The sequence below is a fragment of the Monodon monoceros genome, unplaced genomic scaffold (genome assembly GCF_005190385.1).
Source record: "Monodon monoceros isolate NGI ecotype Baffin Bay Population unplaced genomic scaffold, NGI_Narwhal_1 Super_Scaffold_8, whole genome shotgun sequence".
Taxonomy (NCBI): Eukaryota; Metazoa; Chordata; class Mammalia; order Artiodactyla; family Monodontidae; genus Monodon; species Monodon monoceros.
In genome coordinates this window covers 71,922,542-71,942,021 of record NW_021703785.1, presented here as the reverse complement: position 1 = coordinate 71,942,021, position 19,480 = coordinate 71,922,542, and the positions used below count along the sequence as shown (strand labels likewise).

Genomic DNA, 19,480 nt, shown 5'->3' with positions numbered 1-19,480 from the left:
AACAAGTTGGAATTGTCATGTTACTGTGTAATTGATTTGCTTTAAGATGAACAATAAATTTAATAAAATAAAACATTGTCTTGTTTTTTATCTATTTATTTATATATCATTTATATTTCCTATAAGAAATCATGCCTAGTTTTTGGTGCTTACTCTTATGAAGTAACATGATGGTTTTGCATGTTAGTGTCAGTCTCTTTTGATCAATTGAGACTTGACTCTAACAGTTAAGGAGCTTATTTTAAAAAGTAAAAACGTTTACTGAATACAGCAACTAGTTTTATCAGAAAACAAGCGGAGAGATCTAAAACCATTCTAGAAGTAAAACTAAAAGAACTATAATTTACAATACATTAAAGATTTCAAATTATTTAAACTAACACTCATCTTTCCGTGTGGTAAGCCTCTTTTAATTGTCTAGTGTGAACAAGTTAATTTTTTTAAAATTTATTTTTGGATAGGTAAATCAGCTGGGACAGATAAATTAGGCTGGGGGGACATCCTGAAAACTTAAGTTTTAGCAAATAGAATTTGTTAAAAGTAATCACTGTTCATTTTAAAAATAATTTCATAAAGTAACTTTAATCTTGAAAGAGTAAGGCAAATTTGTTTTTTTTCCCCCCCCCCCCTTTTTTTTTTTTTTTTTTTTTTTTTTTTTTTTTATACCAGGGCCACAGCCATCTCTGGGAGTTAGTTTTGGAGCGCCATTCGGCTCAGGTATTGGCACTGGCTTGCAGTCAAGTGGCCTAGGTTCTTCAAACCTTGGAGGTACACTTTAACTTTTCTCGTATTGCATTGGACTGTGATACATTTGAATTGCTACCAGCCTGTAAACACTTCTAAGAGGATCTGCTCTTTGGGAAGTTAAGGTTCTATCTGGCAAAAAAAGGATTCTCCAAACATAATCAGTGCTTTCTAGTATTAGATTTAGAACTTAAAAAATCATTTCACGTCTGTGAATAGTAAATATAAAAAACGTATTAAACATCAAATGGTAGGGATGTTCATATTTTCAAAGGAATATGCTAAAATATGAACTTGAAAATTACTTAGTTTTATTAAATTAACTTAAAAAAATTAGTTGGAGTCCAAACTACTTCTGGACATACATTCTCCTAAGCGTCTTCTCTTTCTGCAAATGAACACTTTAAATGGGGAAATAATTGTATTATAAATCGAACAACTTGACTTCTCTCCATTCCTAAGCACTTTTGGCATATTTGCCTTTATGCATACTTGTATACATAGGCAATTAAGTGTATTTCAGTAGATTCGTAAGTTAAGTCTAACTAGTAAGGTAAGTCTTCTGCAAAAACATGTTAAATACAAATGCATTCCCAATTCTCTGGTGTGGATAATTGAAGGTTGATTGTATTTTGACGGGTGCATTGTCATGTAACGAATAAGATTCCCGTATTTCCATTAAAGTATATCATTATAAGAGGGAAAGCCTATAAGCTATTATGGTTATGTAATATATTACACTCTAATAGGAATTATTAGGATTATGGCAGACAGCGTAGTTCCTATGATCTGTATTCCCGTTTGTTGCCATATTTCATAGAGTTACGGGCAATAATACCGTCAGGCTCAGTATTTTAGATAAGCTGTTGCAGGGTAGCCGAAGATGAATCGGATTTCATTTTCTGAGCACTTGAAACCAAGCTTCCAGCACTTGGCAGAATCCCCTCTTGCACTCTGTATGATGAAGACACGTGCTTCGTTTCAATTGTGACTGTAGTGTTGTTGGGAGAGAAGCCTCGATGCTCCCCCTCCCACTTTCTCAGCATTGCGTTGCTGATTCTGTGGCAGGAGCCTGCTCTTCCTGAGTAGCTGTAGAGTGACCGACCCTTGTGCAGTCACGCAGGGTTCCAGTGGTAAACTTCGTAAGTGAGAATGTCTTCGCAGGAAGCAGAGTAAAATTACTGTGTGTGGTACTTTGCACTGAAACTGTTGTGCGTGCCTTGCTTATTTATGAATTTAGTCTTTTTTTTTTTTTCCCGAAATGAAGTATCCTTAAGTAGATATGTGTCTGTCTGTTCGACTAAAATCATACTTGAATGGTCACTGAAATTTCTAGTCCGTTTGGGAGAGAAAGTACTAATATGACCTTGTTTTTTATGGCTTTGTTCTTTAAAAATTACGGATGGGTCATAAAGCTTAGTCTAAGTAGATCTAAATGTTTTATTTCAGAATTGATCTGGTTCTTCCAAAAGTCTTATGCAAAGGAGTAAAGCAGATCTCCTTAGTAAGGCCGTGGTTCTCAACGCTGTTTATTAGACCACTGATAATTTGGGTATTACTTGTCAGTATCCTTTCACCTGTGTTTTTACCTGCCGTGTGTGTCTCTCTATCACCCCCACTAGGCTTTGGAGCTAGCTCTGGTTTTGGATGCAGCACCACAGGGGCCTCCACATTTGGATTTGGAACAACAAATAAACCCTCAGGAAGTCTTAGTGCAGGTTTGTGTGTTTTGGCCTGAACTTCAGGCAGATTCAAAGGTGCACATTATTTAATTTTAAAAGTATAAGTGTTGTTATTTCCGGTATCCAAAAAAGATGCCTGATTCAGTTTCTACCCACTGGATGAAGCCTGCAAGCCTAGTAATCACGTATAGCTTTACTCTGTCTCATATGCTGAAGGTCAGGTTTGTAGAACGTTTCTAACAACTTAAGTTTGATATAATAAATAACTACATCCTCTTTTTAACTTAAGTAGAGATTATTTTGAACCCAAAGACTAGTTTTATGTTTAAACAGTTTCCTTCGTTATTACAAAAATGAACCCATTGCGAAAGTTTTATCATTATTCATTCAGGAGAATAGTTTCTCTTCTGAAGAGGTGTTCTTTAGTTATAAGCCCCCCTGATTTTAAGAATACCAGTCTTAAAAATGATGATTAACTGGCTTCTTTGTTCATTTTTGACATAGGTATAATCTCTTGATGCTCCTACTAGAAACTTCCAAATTCCATCTACTTTTGCATTTGTTTCTATATTTGTAAATAATGACTTGTTTTAACGTGCAATTCTTAGGGATAAATAGCGTGCCTAAAATAATAGTACCGATTAAAGTTTTTAATTGCGGGAATTTGAAGGAAATTCCATTTAAAATTAAGTGGTGTTTAAAATCAGTAGTTCCTAGGGAGTAAGATAATAGAGTTCAGTGGTATCAGGATTATAATATGCATATATTAACATTTAGTTAGCTAGGCAGTAATAGTATTTGATCTTAATTATTGGAGGGCTCTGCTCTTCTGTGTAGTCATTGTCCTGGAAATTGTGGGTTAAGGCTTTCTTGGAGGACTTAGAATTGCAAGGGTGGGTCCAAAGGCTGTGAAAGTCTCTTCTTTACATTTTGATAAAATGTTTCTGGAGGGCTGAGGAGGAGGGTACCTTGGCATATTTAATTAACACGAAAGTGGCTGCCAATTTGAAGTTTTCTGTCGAGTTCAGTTATTTGTGTAAGGTTTCTCTCTTGGTCTGGATCACTAAACTTCTGTCTGTAATGGTGCCACTTTGTTGTCAGCTAAATTATTTTCCTGTAAAATTCCATGTTAGAAATTCAGGGCCCTAAGATATTTGCTATTTGCATAGGTTATATATTCTTTCAGCTAGACACTTAGCTCTCATCCCCATTTTTTATGTTTGTTTTTGTGATTTAACTTCTGATATGAATATTTTCTTCCCTAAACATAAGGCTTTGGCAGCTCAAGTACATCTGGGTTTAACTTCAGCAGTCCTGGCATCACGGCGTCAGCTGGTTTGACATTTGGGGTGTCCAATCCTGCCTCTGCAGGCTTTGGAACAGGAGGACAACTCCTTCAGCTGAAGAAACCTCCAGCTGGAAACAAAAGAGGAAAAAGATAAACATATGGGTTGATGTGTTGAGAGAATCCATAGCAGCATCGTTCATTCTCTGAATATATTTTTCTAAAGTTGAAGCAGTAACTAAATTGCATCCCAGGAGATTTATAAAGTTTTGATAGTTTTTCCTTACTTCTGGAATTTGAACTCTGTTCTCGTTTGCCGTGCTAAACAACTTTTCTCTTGTGTATTTGAAACCTAGTTGTGTACTTTTCATTATTTTGATTCTCAGTGTAAGAAATATTACATCGCTGATTGGTAAAACCTATTTAACCTAGTGTTTTAGCAATGTTTTTGTTGATAAGGTTTACATTATGTGAATATATGCACATTTGTTCCTTATGTAGATGGTATGAACTCTAGGGCCTATACCAGAATCACTTCGTTCCTTGATAAAAGGCCTTCTGAACTACACTGCAGGGCATCTTGTGAATATGTATGTAAAATATATACAGGATAATACACACAATTGTGTGTGCATATAGAATATATATTTACAGACCTACAACTTTTGCCTCAGACTGTTCCCCTTTTCTAAGGGTATTCCATTTTTCACCTTTTATGCTTCAGATCCTCAGTGCTTGTAGAACAAGGAGCTAAAGGCACCAAGTCATTGTAGTTATTTGCTCAAAGACTTAGTGAAATGGTTACTGGTGTAAATATTGACCAACTCAACTTCATTGCCCCCAGTCTTTCCCGTTTTTGTTTCCATGTTAATCTTAGCAGCTGCTCCAAGTGAGGGCTGCTGAGACTCATCAAACCGATTTCAACAACTTTATTATCCTATGTATCCTCATATCTGAAATGAACCTTCAAGAGCATATTTGAACTCCAGACTGGTGTTCTGGGGGCAAAGAGCTATTAAGCCAAACTGATTCTATGCAGGTGAAGGATGCACTATTATTTTAGTGGAAACTTTTCTAGCTGTTCCAATAGAGAGTTCCTTCTTATAGGGCTATTGATACTGACACCAAATGGAGTCGCTTATCAGCCTCTTTTATGTCTTAAGTAAGTGCTTAATTTGGAATAAAGAAACAGTATATTTTAAGAAAAAAAGTATTCTTTGTAGCAACAGTAAACTATCCCCCGTTTTAACAGTGAACAGAGAGCTCCAGGTAATAACATATATAGACATGTCAGGTTTCATCTGTGCGTTATTTGTATTAGTATTAGTGACAGAGAGTGGGTGAAAAAGAGAGCCCTTGGAAAGAGAACTGCCTTAGCCATGATTTCAGACAGAAACCGTTAAGTAGACCTATTTTATCTTTCAAGTGCAGTTTTCAGATGGGATGTGAACATGGAACTTCATTGAAAATAGTTTTTTTCATATAGAAGGTTTTGTACATAATGTGCATCAAGTGAATATTTTCAGAATCATTTTCACCAAGGCACCTTTTTTTCTAAAATAGGTATTACATGTATATATATATATATATATATATATATACACACACACACACACACACACATATTTTAGTATAACGTTAGTTGGGTTTGATTATGAAAGTGTCAAATCTGTTTTATTTATCTGCATATAGCGATGATTGGCTTTTGGAATTGAAATTTTTGCGCCTTGATGCATTAAAATAAGGAAAATGCTTTGTTTCTGAGCATGAAAGTTGTTTTTATTTTTGCATACTTCCCTAATACTGCAGTCACCAGATCCAGGTTTTGGGGAAGGGTAGGAAAACATGTGGTTTTGTGTTTTGAATTACTGTCAGAATTAAATACACATTACAACAAGCTTTTTTTAAAAAGGACATCGCATTGTACTGCAAATATCTGGATATTTATATTTCTTGTGTTTTTTTTCTTTATATATTTCACATTTTAATATGTTGACCATTGGGAATTTGTAACAGATCAATTTGTGACAGGAGTTTAAATGTGTCGTCACTGTGTCCATTGTCTCCACTTTGTCCAGAGCCTGTCATTATGTAAACAATAAAATTTACTGTGTCAGTTGCTTTGAATCTTCTTTATAGGTGTCAGTAGTTGTTATTCATATGTAATTTTCTTATTATTCCTCTTCTATTCTCTGGTTGGTTTTTAGTGTTTTGTTTTCACTGGTTTATACATCTTGCTCTTTTGAAAAAAACAAAAGGCTGAATACAAGATAGCAAGTTCTTTGTCACTTGCTTTTGTCTTCTCAAAATTACAAAAACGTTTTAAATTATACACAAAAATATTGAGTAAAAAGTGAAAGTTGCCTTCGGCTCCTGGGCCCCAATCCCACTTTCTTCCCCACAGTGTCTGCTCTTTGTGGTTTGGTGTGTATCCTTTCAGATCCTTTTTAAAAATGCCTTTTCAGCATGTGTACAAATGTTCATTCTTTTTCTCTCTCTCATTTTCTCACATTTATTGTCTCTTAGATTCTTTTTCTTTTTTTTTAAACAAATGGGTTAACAGTCTGTGTGTTCTGTGACTTCCTTTTCTTCCCCTTTAGTGGCGTATCTTCTCTGCATGTCAGTCCATGGAGATTGACTTTTTGCTTACTGTCCTGTGGCACGGACGCCCGGTGATTTGTTCCAAATGTTCCCTTTTCTTTCCAGTATTTCGCTTTCACAGAAGAGCTGCAGTGAATATCCTTGAACATGACTCTTGGTGCTTACGTTTAATGTTTCTCTGGGATCAATTGTAGAAGAGGAATTGCTGAAGAGGCATACAAGCTGTATGTTTTAATGTCAGACTGCCTTCCAAAAATGCTATATAAACAGACACTCCTGTGGTATGTGTGAGTACCCGCTTCCTGCCTGCAGCCCTAGGTAGTATCAGTCCTTAAAACAAGTACATGTGAGGTTGAACTTTTTAGCATGCATGTTAGCCATTTACATATTAACCTAGTTGCATGGTAATGTCCTGTGTCCGTTTTTACACCAGATCATTTAGGAGTTTCTCCTTATGGTCTCTGTAGACAATGTGTGCTAGTGTTTTTCTTACGAGACAGGTTGGACTTCTGGAGTCAGCTGGGCCCAGACCCCTGCCTCGAACCTGTGTGGTCTTGGGCAAGTTTCTTTTTCTACACCCCAGCTTCAGCACCTGCCAAGTGAGGACAGTAAAGGCAGGTGGCTGTGTGAAGGTGAAGTCTACGTAAGGCGCTTGGGTGCAGGACCTCTGACGCCGCAGAGGCATTTACCGTTCCCGCTCCGGTTCCCCAGCTGCTCACTATAGCTGGTTGCTTTATTTCGGTTCCTGACGGGGAAGCTGCCCTATCTTCTTTTTCTGTTTCTTTGTTCTGTTTTTGTGTTGGGTGGCTATTCTACGACCCTTATACTCTTTAGGATGCACCTATTTTGTCAAGTTCGATTTTTCTTAGGAAAAATCCTACTGGGGTTTTTGATTAGGTTTATACAAATAAAATATATATCTGGGGAGAATTCACATCTTCATATGTACAGCATGGTATATGCATTTATTAGGTCTTTTATTTCAGCAAGGTTTTACAGTGCTTGTTAGATCCCTGGTGGTTTTCCCTATCAGCATCTTAATTTTATTCCTCAGTGAGGATGTGTATCCTACAGTTAGTACAAATGCAGATTAACTGTTCTTTTGTGATAACATAGTAAGCCCAAATTAATGTACTGCTAATCTCAAATAGAGATTTTCACAACGAGGGAAGCTGAATAGTGCCTTTAGAAGTTTTGCAGTGGGATACTTTCGTGTGCGACATATTTGGGTTGCAACGGTCTATCGCGAGATAGGCAGCATCTCCTTCCTCTGTGCCTTGCCCCCGCCTCTCACTGTGGGTAAGTCTGGCTGCACTGTGCCTTTGGGAGCGCGCCACACGGTGTTGCTCAGGGGGCACGACTCGGGGGCTCGCTAACGTGGACCCGGGGGTCTCATCTGAATCTCACTCACGGTCGTGTCTCATTTGTTGTGTGTAGTCTGTTCGGGCAGCACACTCAGAACTCTATATACTTGACCTTGTTCAGTCTCGGTATGATCCTAGAAAGCAGAAATCCCGTGTGCCCAGATGAGGGAACTGAGGTGCAGGCTAAGCAGTTTCCCCGAGGCCGCACAGCTCTTAAGTCGTGGGGCTGGGGATTTTCTGTGGGACAGGAATAGCAAGCTAACCTTCATGCCCATCCTCTGAAAGGCACCGAAGGTAATGTGGTTACATAATTTATACGGGGCAATTGCACACATACAGTAGACTGGGTTCCTGCAGGTAAGGGAAGTACCGAGGGCCCTGGGGCCTGAGGGAGAACAGTCACCCTTTAGGGTGTAAGGAGTGTTAGGAAGACATCCCAGCTCCTGGCAGGCAGGGTGGTCTGTCCACCTCGGACAGGGTAAGGGGAGCAGTGTGGGCTGTTTGAATCTTGTAAGAAGTTTAACAAGAAAGCCTTTCCAGGAAGGCTCGCCTGACCCCTGTAACTGAAACGAACACCACAAACTCAGACTGAGTGCGGCTGGATCCTTTCCTTGCCATGCGGAGATGTACCTCAGTGGCCCAAGAAAACCATGGAAATGGGCTGCAGGGGCTGAGAGACAGCAGCAGATGGAGGAAAGGGTAGGGATTACCAGAAAAACTGGTCTTGGCCCAGAATATTTTTGCCTTTCTCCTTCATTCCGTGCCCATTTCTCTCTTCTTCTTAATCTGACAATTCAAACAAACAAACAACCCACCAGGTCACAAAGGTTGCAGTGCTGAAGGTAGGCTGTAGATTTAAGTTGCAGAGAACTTGGTTTTGTCATCCTCACCCTTCTGAGCCCCCGGTAGCAGGTCAGTTTACTTCAGTAAATACTTAGATTTGCCGTGTGTGAGTCGCTGATGGGAGCTTAGCGGGCACAGATATAACTTGTTTCCCTCAGTCCTGTGAGGTGGATACTATCATTCCTTTTTTACAAATGAGAAAACAGGCACAGAAGTTAAGTAGTTACGGTCACTCCGCTAGTAAGTGGATGGGCCGGAGTTCAAACCCAGGCAGTTTTCTCAGAGTCTAGACTTTGATGCAAATAAGTACAATGCAGGGTGGGCTCTCTTATTAAGTTACGGGATAAAGATACAAAGAAAATTCTTGTGAGCACGGAATAGAGATTCTTCAGGCTTGGGGGAGTCAGAAATTCGTTGTACTAGAAAGTGGCTTTGAGCAGTGAGTATGAATATGATTTATTTTTATAAAGTATTTACAATTTGAAATTAAACATTTAATTAAAAGTAATCATAAGGGAGTGTGAACAGCATAAAGGGATAAAATTAAAAGCCACCAATACCCCCGTCTCCAGAGGAAGTTCCTACGTTCCTTTTCATCTTGATTCTTGCTTTTCTTCATTCTTTTTAACAGCTGCGTGGCATATATGTCTGTATCCTGTTTAACTAGTTCCTTTGGTGAACACTTAGATGGTTTCTGGGGTTTTTTTGGCTATTAGAAATGATTCTACTAGGATAGGTGAAAATAGTATCCAATTTTATTGACATTTCTTTATGTGAGTTTGAACATTTTCACGTGGGTATCGGCCATCTTAATTATTTGTAAGAGCTCTTTGGATGCAATCACTTTCTGTAGAAATGTTTGGAAAAATTAACAATTTTAAATCTTTAGTCTTGGATTCGTGTGACTGTTTTTTAAAAAATCACATCACCCCATTTCATGTTGTTTTTAAACATTCTTAATATTTAAATTACTTGTCTTATATATGGCAAATGTTTCACAGTTAACCTTTTCCCGTCTGTTTATGGTCACTTGTTTTTGTTGTGTAGAAATTTTAATTTTCTTACGTTGCCAACATTTATTAGTCCTTTTGAAATGACTTCTGGGAATGAGTGAAAACTCGGTGGGAGGAAAAAAGAGAATAAGACCTTTTAAGTTATACAGTTTATAAAGTCATATTAATATTTCATTGACACATCATAACGGTATGAAGATGCCTTTACAAGATTCAGCTGGGTGGCTGGGGTCAGATTGTAATGGGCGTGTCTGGACCGAAAGGCTTCACACCGCGAGGAAGTTTTTGAGCCCTGCAGTAACATTAAGGTTAATAACGTTAACCTTAATAATGGTACGGTAATTTCTCTTTCACAGATGAGGGAAGAAGCTAAGTAATTTGCCCAAAGTTATGCAAGTACGGAGTGATGATGCCAAGACTCAAACCCCAATACCATAGGTGTCATTCTAGTGAAATCCTCTTGCAACAGGTGATCATACGGAGAGCACTTTCAGCCCAGTGTCAGATATAATTAAAATCGCTCATATATGAGTAGAATAAAACGTCATTGACAGTCATCCCTATTTTTGATGATATGTAAATATTTAAAGATATATTTTGTATATTTTTGTATATCAATATTTTGCCCCTCTATTTGACTTTATATTATTAGTCCAGGGAATTCATTAGCCTTGAAAATAGCAGGATTTGTCTTCATTTTTTAATTCTTATTTTTTTATCAGAATCACATAACAGGGTTTAAAGAGTCAGATGTCTCTCTAAGGTTCATTACAAAAGCAGCACTCTCCCCTTCCTCTCCTTTTCGAAGGGGCTGTTTTGACCTTGTTAAGCTTTCAGTCAACTCTGTTTCCAGTCCCACCTCCACTGCTGTTTGCAGAAATACTAAGGCTTCCCCACTGCAAGCTTCACATTTAGCTTTTTTGATTTTGCTGAGTCAGTTATTCCCATTCCAGTTTCTAAAATGTCATTGCCTCTTTTCCTATTTTCATTGTCTCTGTGGTTTTAGGCCACTTTTAAAACTTTAATCTTTTTATGGTGGTAATTTTATTGGAAATTCATTTCATTTAAAATTTCAATTTTCTTTTCTGGAAGTTGTGATTGGTCCTTTAAAAAGTATGCCTGGGTCACTTTTTGGTAATCTCTTATTCCTTATTTACACTTTCTTTCCTTTATGTATTATTCAACATACTTATTTTATATTTGTCATTGGTAAGTCCAATACCTAAAGTCAATAGGGTCTGATTTTGTTATTTGTTTTCTCTGCTGTCTTTTGTTCCATGTGACTTGTCTTTCTCCTTGTGTTTCGTAATTTTTGTTTGTGAGCTCGTCTTTGATAGGAATTTATCAATTCTTTGAGGCCGAAGATGTGCTCCTCCAGACAGGAACTTCTGTCAGGCCCCTGAGGGCATGGCCAGCCCGGGTCCACTTTAATGTAACGTCTCACTCTGAGGATGTTTTGGACCATGTATGAAGTGTGACTTGAAACCATAGTCCCTGTTGAGAGTCAGCTCTAAGCAGTGAATTCTCAGAGCAGAATTTTCTTTCACTTCAGAGAGCCAAGGCTACAAGAGGCAAGTTTTCTGTGTCAGATACTTTATCTACATATCTATCTGCCTATCCTTTCTATCTATTATCTGTCTATCTATCTCCCTCCCTATCTATCTATCTATCATCTATCTATCTATCTATCTATCTATCTATCTATCTATCTATGGTAGTGCTAAGAAAGGAGTTGGCAAACTATAGCCTGTGGGTGAAAACCAGGCCACTTCCTGTTTTTATAAATAAGGCTTTACTAGGGCACAGCCGTGCCCAATTGTTTACTGACCATCTGTGACCGCTTCTGCTCATCCACAGCAGAGGTAAGTAGTTGGGACAGCGACCTCATGGCCCGTGAAGCCTAAGATAATCACTATCTCTGGCCCGCTGGAGAGAATGTCTGCAGACTCCTAGTGTAGACCTTTGACAGCCCTGTTCTGTAGGGGTTCTTTGATCTCCTTGCCTCACATGGCTTACATCACTTAGGGTGTGGTCAAGCTGCTTTATTAGAGGACTCAAGGTACAGTGGCTTAGAGAAGATGTTTCTCTTTCACACGGTGGTGCAGGGAGCTGTCTGGGGGTGACATGGCTGCTTGGGGGCCCAGACTCCCGACAGTGTGGTTCTGCCCCATCTGTGTGGTGGGGTGGATTTGCACTCAAGCTCCTGGAGGAAGGAAAGGGTGGAGAGGAGAGGGACACTTTTCCTCTGCAGAGTGTGATCCAGCGGTTGCACATGTCACTTCTGCTCATGTCAACTGGCCAGAACCTCCTCGCAGAACTGCACGTGAGGCTGGGGATGTCTTTTGGTGGGTGGTCTCACACTCCCCTAAAACTCCCGTTGGCAGAGAAGAGGGAAGAAGGGTTCCTGGCTCTCGGCTTGACTCTTGAGCAGCTGCTAAGACTTGGGATCAGGGGCCACTACCAGTCTCAGGGCCCCCCTTCCTCAAGCTTTGACTTCATTTCTGGCTTCTAAGAATTTACCTTACTTTCATGCTAACTCAGCTGTGAGTTTAAAAGGCATGTTTAAAAATTATATCCATCACTTTCAGCTGTTTTGTATTTTTGGACATCTAATCCAAATACAGTTCTAAATAGAGGGCTTTGACTTAATTTTTATGGGCCTACCTTCTGTTGAATCTCTCTTATTCCTGATTTGGGTGTAAGCTGACCTAGATTGCACCTGAGCTCAGTAGTGATTCTAGTCTCCTTTGTCCATGATCTAGTCTATATTATTCTTTCTTCAGAATAACTTTCCTTCTCTTGGCTTTTATTTTATTTTATTTTTCGGTACGTGGGCCTCTCACTGTTGTGGCCTCTCCCATGCGGAGCACAGGCTCCGGACGCGCAGGCTCAGCGGCCATGGCTCACGGGCCCAGCCGCTCCGCGGCATGCAGGATCCTCCCGGACCGGGGCACGAACCCGCGTCCCCTGCATCGGCAGGCGGACTCTCAACCACTGCGCCACCAGGGAAACCCGGCTTTTACTTTTTCACTCTGTTTCTGGTGTTGCTCTTTAGTTTTGGCTTCTGTAACTTTACGTTCAGAGGTTACAGACTAGAGTTCTGCCACTTGATCTTTCTAGTCAACAGAATGTTTGCTGATTTTTAAAAACCAGATTTTACATAAAATTCCAAATCTCTTACTTCTGAGAACTCAGTGGAAGGATCTGGCAGCAGTGCCTCAGCCTTCCTGCAGAGGGAGCTGCCCCTTCAGCTGTCACTCACCCTCCAGTTAGCCCCACTCCCCACCCCTCTCTACCGCCTCCTGCATTCACATCACTCTACCTACTGAATCATCTGTTTGCCACTGGCTTTGTCCACCCCTCCTTCCCGCTTTCATTACCACGGGAGTCCTCTCCACACACTCCCCACTGGTGCCATGACTTGTGTAGGAGGGTGGGGGAGGTATTTTCTCCATTTCACAATAGGGAAAACCAACTCACACAGGGCAGGTGTCACGCACAGGCGTTAAAGTTCCAATAAGCCTTAGGAAGGAAAATGTACTCACGTGTAGTAAATTCCTCGGTGCTGGGAAAGCATTTGATGTCAATCGCTTTGAATGCGGTGAATCTGGAGCTCTGCAGTTTCAGAGTTGCGGAATCTGGAGCTCTGCAGAGCAGGGCAGCTGGCAGCAGGGGCAGGAGGGGTGGTTTCCTTCCTATCCCAGGGCGAGTTATAAATGCTGCACAGGTACTCAGCGCACGGTGTATGTTTCCTAACCTGTTGTGTTATGACAGCCTTCTGTAATGAAACGGTTTTTGTGTTTTACTCTTTTGTAAGTACGTTAATAACAAGGAATGATTCTTTCCAATCATTGTTTACATCTTCTGTGTTAGCTGCACAGAAGATTGGTCTAAAGAGCAAGGCTCTTTTAAATAATTTAGCCCAAAACAGTAATGTGCTGAGTATTTATTCCTCCTGGTCTCAAAAAGAATTCCTTCTGCTCAAAAATACTATGTTTTATTTACAGTTGGTTTAGAATGAGTGATTCTTCACTTTTTAAATCCTATGTTTGCAGATAATAACATATTTTTGAACACCTATTATAAGCCAAGCAGGCTTTAATCTGTGCCGTCCGAAGTGGTGGCCACTAGCCATATGTGGCTACTGAACACATGAAATAGGGCCAGTGGGACTGGAAACCTGAATTTTAAAACTCATTTGAATCAATTTAAAATTTTAAAACTGACGTTCAGTTCAAATACTGGGCAACATTTAAGTGTGTCTGGAACTACTTGGGTACGTGAGTCTACTTTTTCAATTGTAAATTTTACAAAGCCTAAATGCAAACCAAGTAGTTCTAAGGTACATTTAGCATCCAGATTGAGAAGCATTTGCGTATAAAATTCACACTGGATTTCAGAGACTTAGTGTGAAAAGAATATTAATATTTGTATATTGATTTCATGTCGAAAAGATAATATATTGAGTTAAAACATGATTAAAGTTAATTTCATGTATGTCTTTTACTTGTTTTAATGCGGCTAGTAGAAAATTTTAAATTACGTATGTGACTTTATATTTTTTGGACAGTGCTGGTTTAGATGATACTAACCATGGTCCTGGGACCATATATGGCTTATTATACACCAAAAAGAGAAATAAATTGCAGATTTTAAATATGCTTCTTTTTAAAATAATCTCGAGGTCAATCGTTGTAACAGCCTCCTGTCTGGTATCCCTGCTTTCATTGTCTCTGCCCTCTCCACCAGCAGAATTCCTAGTTACCTTCTCAAAATGCAAATAGGATTATGGGAAGCCAAGCTCTTTGGCGCTCTTTGTTCCAAACTCTCCAGCATAAAATGCAAGCCCCTCACAGCCTCGTCCTTACTTTCACCCGCCCCTTGGGGCACCGTCACACCAAGGCCCTCCTAGAACTGCACATCCCTTCCACCCCTCTGCTTGTGCACGAGCCGTTTCTTTGGAGTAAATGCTGGCCTTTCAGTGCCATCTTGCCTCATCCTTCCCAGCTCCTCCTGCAAAGTGAATACACACCTTTGCACTCTGCTTAGACTTTGGGCCTCAGAGGGCAGGCTTCCCACGTCATGGTTTTGTTACTTGATGGTCTGTTTGTCGCCCACGTTAGATTGAGTAATCCCAGAAGAGGAGCCCTGTCTTGTGTTTGTTTTGGTTTGGTTTTGTATCCTCAATACGTATCATCTAATTGGACTCCATACATAGCTGTGAATTAAGTAATTAGGGCAGTGCAGTGGGAAAAGTTTAGTTAACTCAGTGACCCATTGCCAACCTATCTCTGTCTAGATGTTGGAACCATGCTGCTGGGGTAGAATCTCTCCTCCACCACTTAGTAGGTGTATGACCTTGGCCTAGTTTAACATCTTTGTGCCTCTTTAGTAAAATAAAGTGACCAATACCTGTGTTCCAGGTTGATTGTGCAAATTGAAATGAGTTAACTTATGTAAGGTGTAAGCTAAGCACGTAGTAAATATTAACTACACTTCTCCTAATACGGTCTAAACTATTTTTCTTTTTCTCTCAGGCAACAAATCACGGGTTTTAACTGGATTTCGAAAACCCAGTGTTACAGAAACCAATGAACTAGGAAGAAAAATCCAGTTCTGAGCAGGCATTGAATCAGCAAATATCTACTTTGCAAGGAACTTCTGATTATCATTTTGGGAATCTCATTTAAGAACAGAACTACATGTCGTAGAGTGTTTGGTCAAGATTTTTAGAATTCAGGAAAGAAAACTTGCCCCTGTTGTTTAAGGACAATGTAATGGAATATATACGAGATCCTGGGAATGTTTAAAGTGATTGCAAGCAGCCCACTAACCCAGTGTATGGAAGGAGTAGTGGAAAATTCATAGATGGAACAGGCAAAGTTGATACAAGAGACAACTGGCCAAGTAGAGTGAATTAAATGTGTGTAGCTTTATGCAACTCATTCTTTTTTAAAAAAAGAACTTCACTGAGATATGATTCACATACCGTACATTGAATGAAGGGTGCATTCCAGTGGTTTTTTTAGTGTATTCACAAAGTTGTGCAATGTCACAATCTAATACTAGAACATTTTTGCCACCCCAGAAAGAAACCCCATACACATTAGCAGTCACTCCCCATTCCCCATCGCCACCGCCCCAAGCCCTAGGGAACCATTCATCTACTTTGTGTTTCCACGTATTTGCCTATCCTATTCATACAAATGTGACTATAGCTTCTTTCACTTAGCATAATGTGCCCTAGGGTCATCCATGTTGCAGGATATATCAGTACTTTATTCCTTTTTGTTGCTGAATAATATTCCATTGGGTGGATATAGTCTATAATCAATAAAAATGACCAAATCTGAAGAACAGAAGAAAGATTGGAAAAATATGAATAGAGTTTTAGGAACCTGTGGTACAAAATTTATAAATCTAACATTTGTGTGAAAAGAGTCCCAGAAGAGGAGGAGATAAATGTTGGAGCAGAGGCAACACTGAAAGAAATAATAGCCAGAAACGTTCTAAATTTGATGAAAGACATACCTTTACAGATTCAAAAGGCTCACCAAACTTTCAGCAGAACAGATTCAAAGACAGTCTGCTAGATATAGTCAAACTACGTAAGACCAAAGATAAAATAATATTTAAAGTTACTAGAGGAAAATGACAATTTGAATAATGATGGATTTCTCCTGAGAAACCACGAGTGCCAATAGAACCACATCTTTAAAGCGCTGAAGGAAGATGTGTGTGGACGTAGTGCTTACGATGACTCTGAGGCCAAGGGCCTTGGGGGAGGAGGAATTGGACCTCTGTGGTTGCAAGGTTTCTACAGTTCATTAACTTGAAATAGATTCGAAAGTCTAAGGATGTATATTATAATCCCTAGAGCAATCACCACCACCAAACGCAGAAATACAAGATACAGCCAAAATGCCAAAAGATGAATTAAAATGGAGATGGAATGCTAAGTAAGCTCAAATATTGAAGAGAAGGCAGTGAAGGGAACAGATGAAAACTTCAGGGGTGAAGGAAATGTTTGTTATCTTGACTGTGGTCACGCACAGATAAAGGCATTTACCAGACCGTATCACACTGAACACTTCACGTGTATGTGGTCTACCGTACACCAGTTTTACCTCAGAAAAGTAAAAGAGAGAGAGAATGGGAAGAAATTAGGGCAGCAAGAAAAGGCAACCCTTTTGAGGAGATTCTTGAAAAGTAGGGTAAGAATTGGAGGGAAAATTAGAATCAAGAATTTTTTTTCACATGCTAGAATAATGGTCTATTTGTATGTTGACTGAAAAGACCCAATGAGAAAGAAAAATCGGTATGCAAGAGAGAGAGGAGAGAACTGTTAGATGTCCTTGGATAAATGAGGGGAGAGGGGGGTCTGTCTTAAGATTGGAGACAGCAGATCACAGTCACTCAAGGAGAGCGGGGTTTACGGGCATCCGTTGAGGAAGGTGGGAAGACCAGGTGAGCGCTTGTGAAAGCTGAGTGGTGATGCGGGTGGAAGTGTGGAGGGTTGAGAGAAAGTTATGAAATAATCACCTCATGACAGCGAGAGAGTGAAGAGATCAGATAGCCAGGCAGTACTGAGTACCCTTTAAGGTTGGCGGTCATGAAGTCAACAAGCCCAGTCAGCTCAGTGGGCATTTTTCTTCTCCACGTTCAGATGTTCAGATTTTAGTGTATGGAAGGTAGAGACTTGCACGAAATCGGGTTTTAGGTTAGCCAAGCAGGTACAATAAAGGTAGAGAAGGACAAGGGGTTTGGGATTGTAGAATTGAAACTGGATAAGGAGGGAAATGAAGAGTTGAACTCAATGAAATTAGAATCAGTGGGTTTTAGGTCCTATGGCAATGGAGGGATTATTTGATATTCAAGAGAATGTGCTGGAAAACTAGATGATGGAGGAGGATGTGATGACTGAGGTTGAGATTCGGGAGGTTTTCCAGTTACTCGTGATGACCAAGTTTAGAGCTGCGCTTGCCAACACAATAGTCACTAGCCTCGGCTAGTGGTTATGTAAATTAATTAAAAGTCACTGAAAGGGAAAATTCAGTTCTTCAGTCACACTAGCCACCTTTGAAAGCCGCACGTGACAGATGAACACCATATTGCACTGCACAGGTATAGGGCATTTCCATCATCGTCGCAGCCCTCCCTACTGGACGGTGCCGGGCGTGTGCCCGTGGGAGTGGATGCTGACAGAATGGGTGGAGAAAGGGAAGTTGAGGAACCCTGAGTCCGGGGCGCCGCATGGATCACGTGCAGGGATATGGAGTCATCCAGAATCATAGCAGGAGTAGTGTTGGAAAGAGTGGGAGGCACTCAGGAGCTGAGTCTTTGAGGAATGAGAAGGAGGGATGACCCAGGGTAGCCAGGGGTACAGCCCGATGGCCTGAACTCTGGAGCTCAGGGGTTCTTTGGAAGAGGAGAGAGACTGGCCCGGAAGCAGCCATGAGGGGGAGAAAGACAGGTCCACTGTCTCCTGGCCAGGTGCAGGGGATGAGGGGAAGGATGGAAGAGATGCAGTGCCCTGGGGGAGAGGGGTTTCCATCACAGCCAGAAGGCGAGGGGTCTTCAGAGCTGAGGCTCTAAGGGGCTTGCTGATGACTGGCCTCCATTGCCGAGGACACTGAATTCAAGAACTGGGGGCGGGGGGGGGCGATTGACAGGACTAGGGGTCAACGTGCAAGGTGTAATGTGTGTGAATGTGGGAGTTGAGGGGTAAGTGGGGGCCCTGGGGTAGTGCGGGTCTGGCAGGAGGGTAAAGGGCATCTCGGGCTTCGTGCTGCTGGTGTCAGGGCTGCAGGGTTGAGTGGTGGGACTGGGAAACCAGCCTGGAGCTTGCAGAATCCCAGTGAGCCTCTCAGGACCTGCCGGGGAGGTCTGCGGCCTGGGGCAAAGCTGTTCTTCCTTTGAGCACGTGGGGCTCCCTCAGGACTCTCGTACACGGGAACCTGGACCAAATCTACAGTTTTCTTCACTTAAAAAATGTATTATGTAATCTTTGATACATACAAAAAAAGGAAGAGCAGCTTACATGGGATAATAAAATAAATGCAGGTATCCTATAAGAGGTCTATAATAACAACAAGCGTATGATATATAATAACCACTAGGATGCATAATACGTATAAATATAAAAATAATAAAAGTATAAGTTATGAGTAATAATGATAAACACTCATGAAATCACCATCTAATTTAGAAACCAGAAGATGGTCAACGTTTCTGAAGCTACCTGTGTATTCTTACCTGACCCCATCTCCCTGGCTCCCCGCAGAAGTAACCACTGTTCTAAGTTGTATTCTCCCCTTTTCCTTTGATGTTTTAAACGTAATTTTTAAATCCCATATGCATATTTCCATAAACATTTCCTTTTCCTTTTTTTTTTTTTTGATTTATTTTTATTTTTGGCTGCGTTGGGTCTTCATTGCTGCTCGTGGGCTTTCTCTATTTGTGGCGAGCGGTGGCTTCTCTTGTTGCGGAGCATGGGCTCTAGGCACGTGGGCTTCAGCAGTTGTGGCGCACGGGCTTAGTTGCTCTGCGGCATGTGGGATCTTCCCGGGCCAGGGATTGAACCCGTGTCCCCTGCATCGGCAGGCAGATTCTTAACCACTGCACCACCAGGGAAGTCCTTTGCTTGTTTTTGAGTGTTACAAAAATGCTATCTTGTATGTAGTCTGCAAATTGCTTATTTTCACTCAACATTATATTTCCACGGTTTACCCATGCCATATCTAGGCATATCTAGGTTCATGAATTTTCACCAAGACATAACGTTCATTGTGTGAAAGTAACTGTCACGTCTCCTTAGGGTGGGCACTTTAGCATTCCTACACTGTTTTCTATGACAAACCCATGAACATTGCCACGTGTGTTCCTGACACACCATGTAAGAGGGTCTCCAGGGTGGTGTTTTTCAAACTGTGGGTCACGATACATTAG

The 19,480-nt window shown here is 40.6% G+C and overlaps 1 protein-coding gene across 4 annotated transcripts in view; it reads left to right on the top strand.

The window, feature by feature from the left end:
• Positions 1-16,051, top strand: part of NUP58 (nucleoporin 58) — a 45,302-nt gene extending 29,251 nt beyond the window's left edge. For 3 of the 4 annotated variants that reach the window (XM_029210018.1, XM_029210016.1, XM_029210020.1), the window contains 3 exons: positions 670-768; positions 2,367-2,462; positions 3,699-5,845. In XM_029210018.1, coding sequence (XP_029065851.1) covers positions 670-768; positions 2,367-2,462; positions 3,699-3,868 — 365 coding nt within the window. In that variant the 3' untranslated portion in view covers positions 3,869-5,845. Of the gene's footprint in view, positions 1-669; positions 769-2,366; positions 2,463-3,698; positions 5,846-15,069 lie in introns of those variants that run through there. The other variant, XM_029210019.1, reaches the window with a different exon arrangement.
• Positions 16,052-19,480: the final 3,429 nt, after the last annotated feature.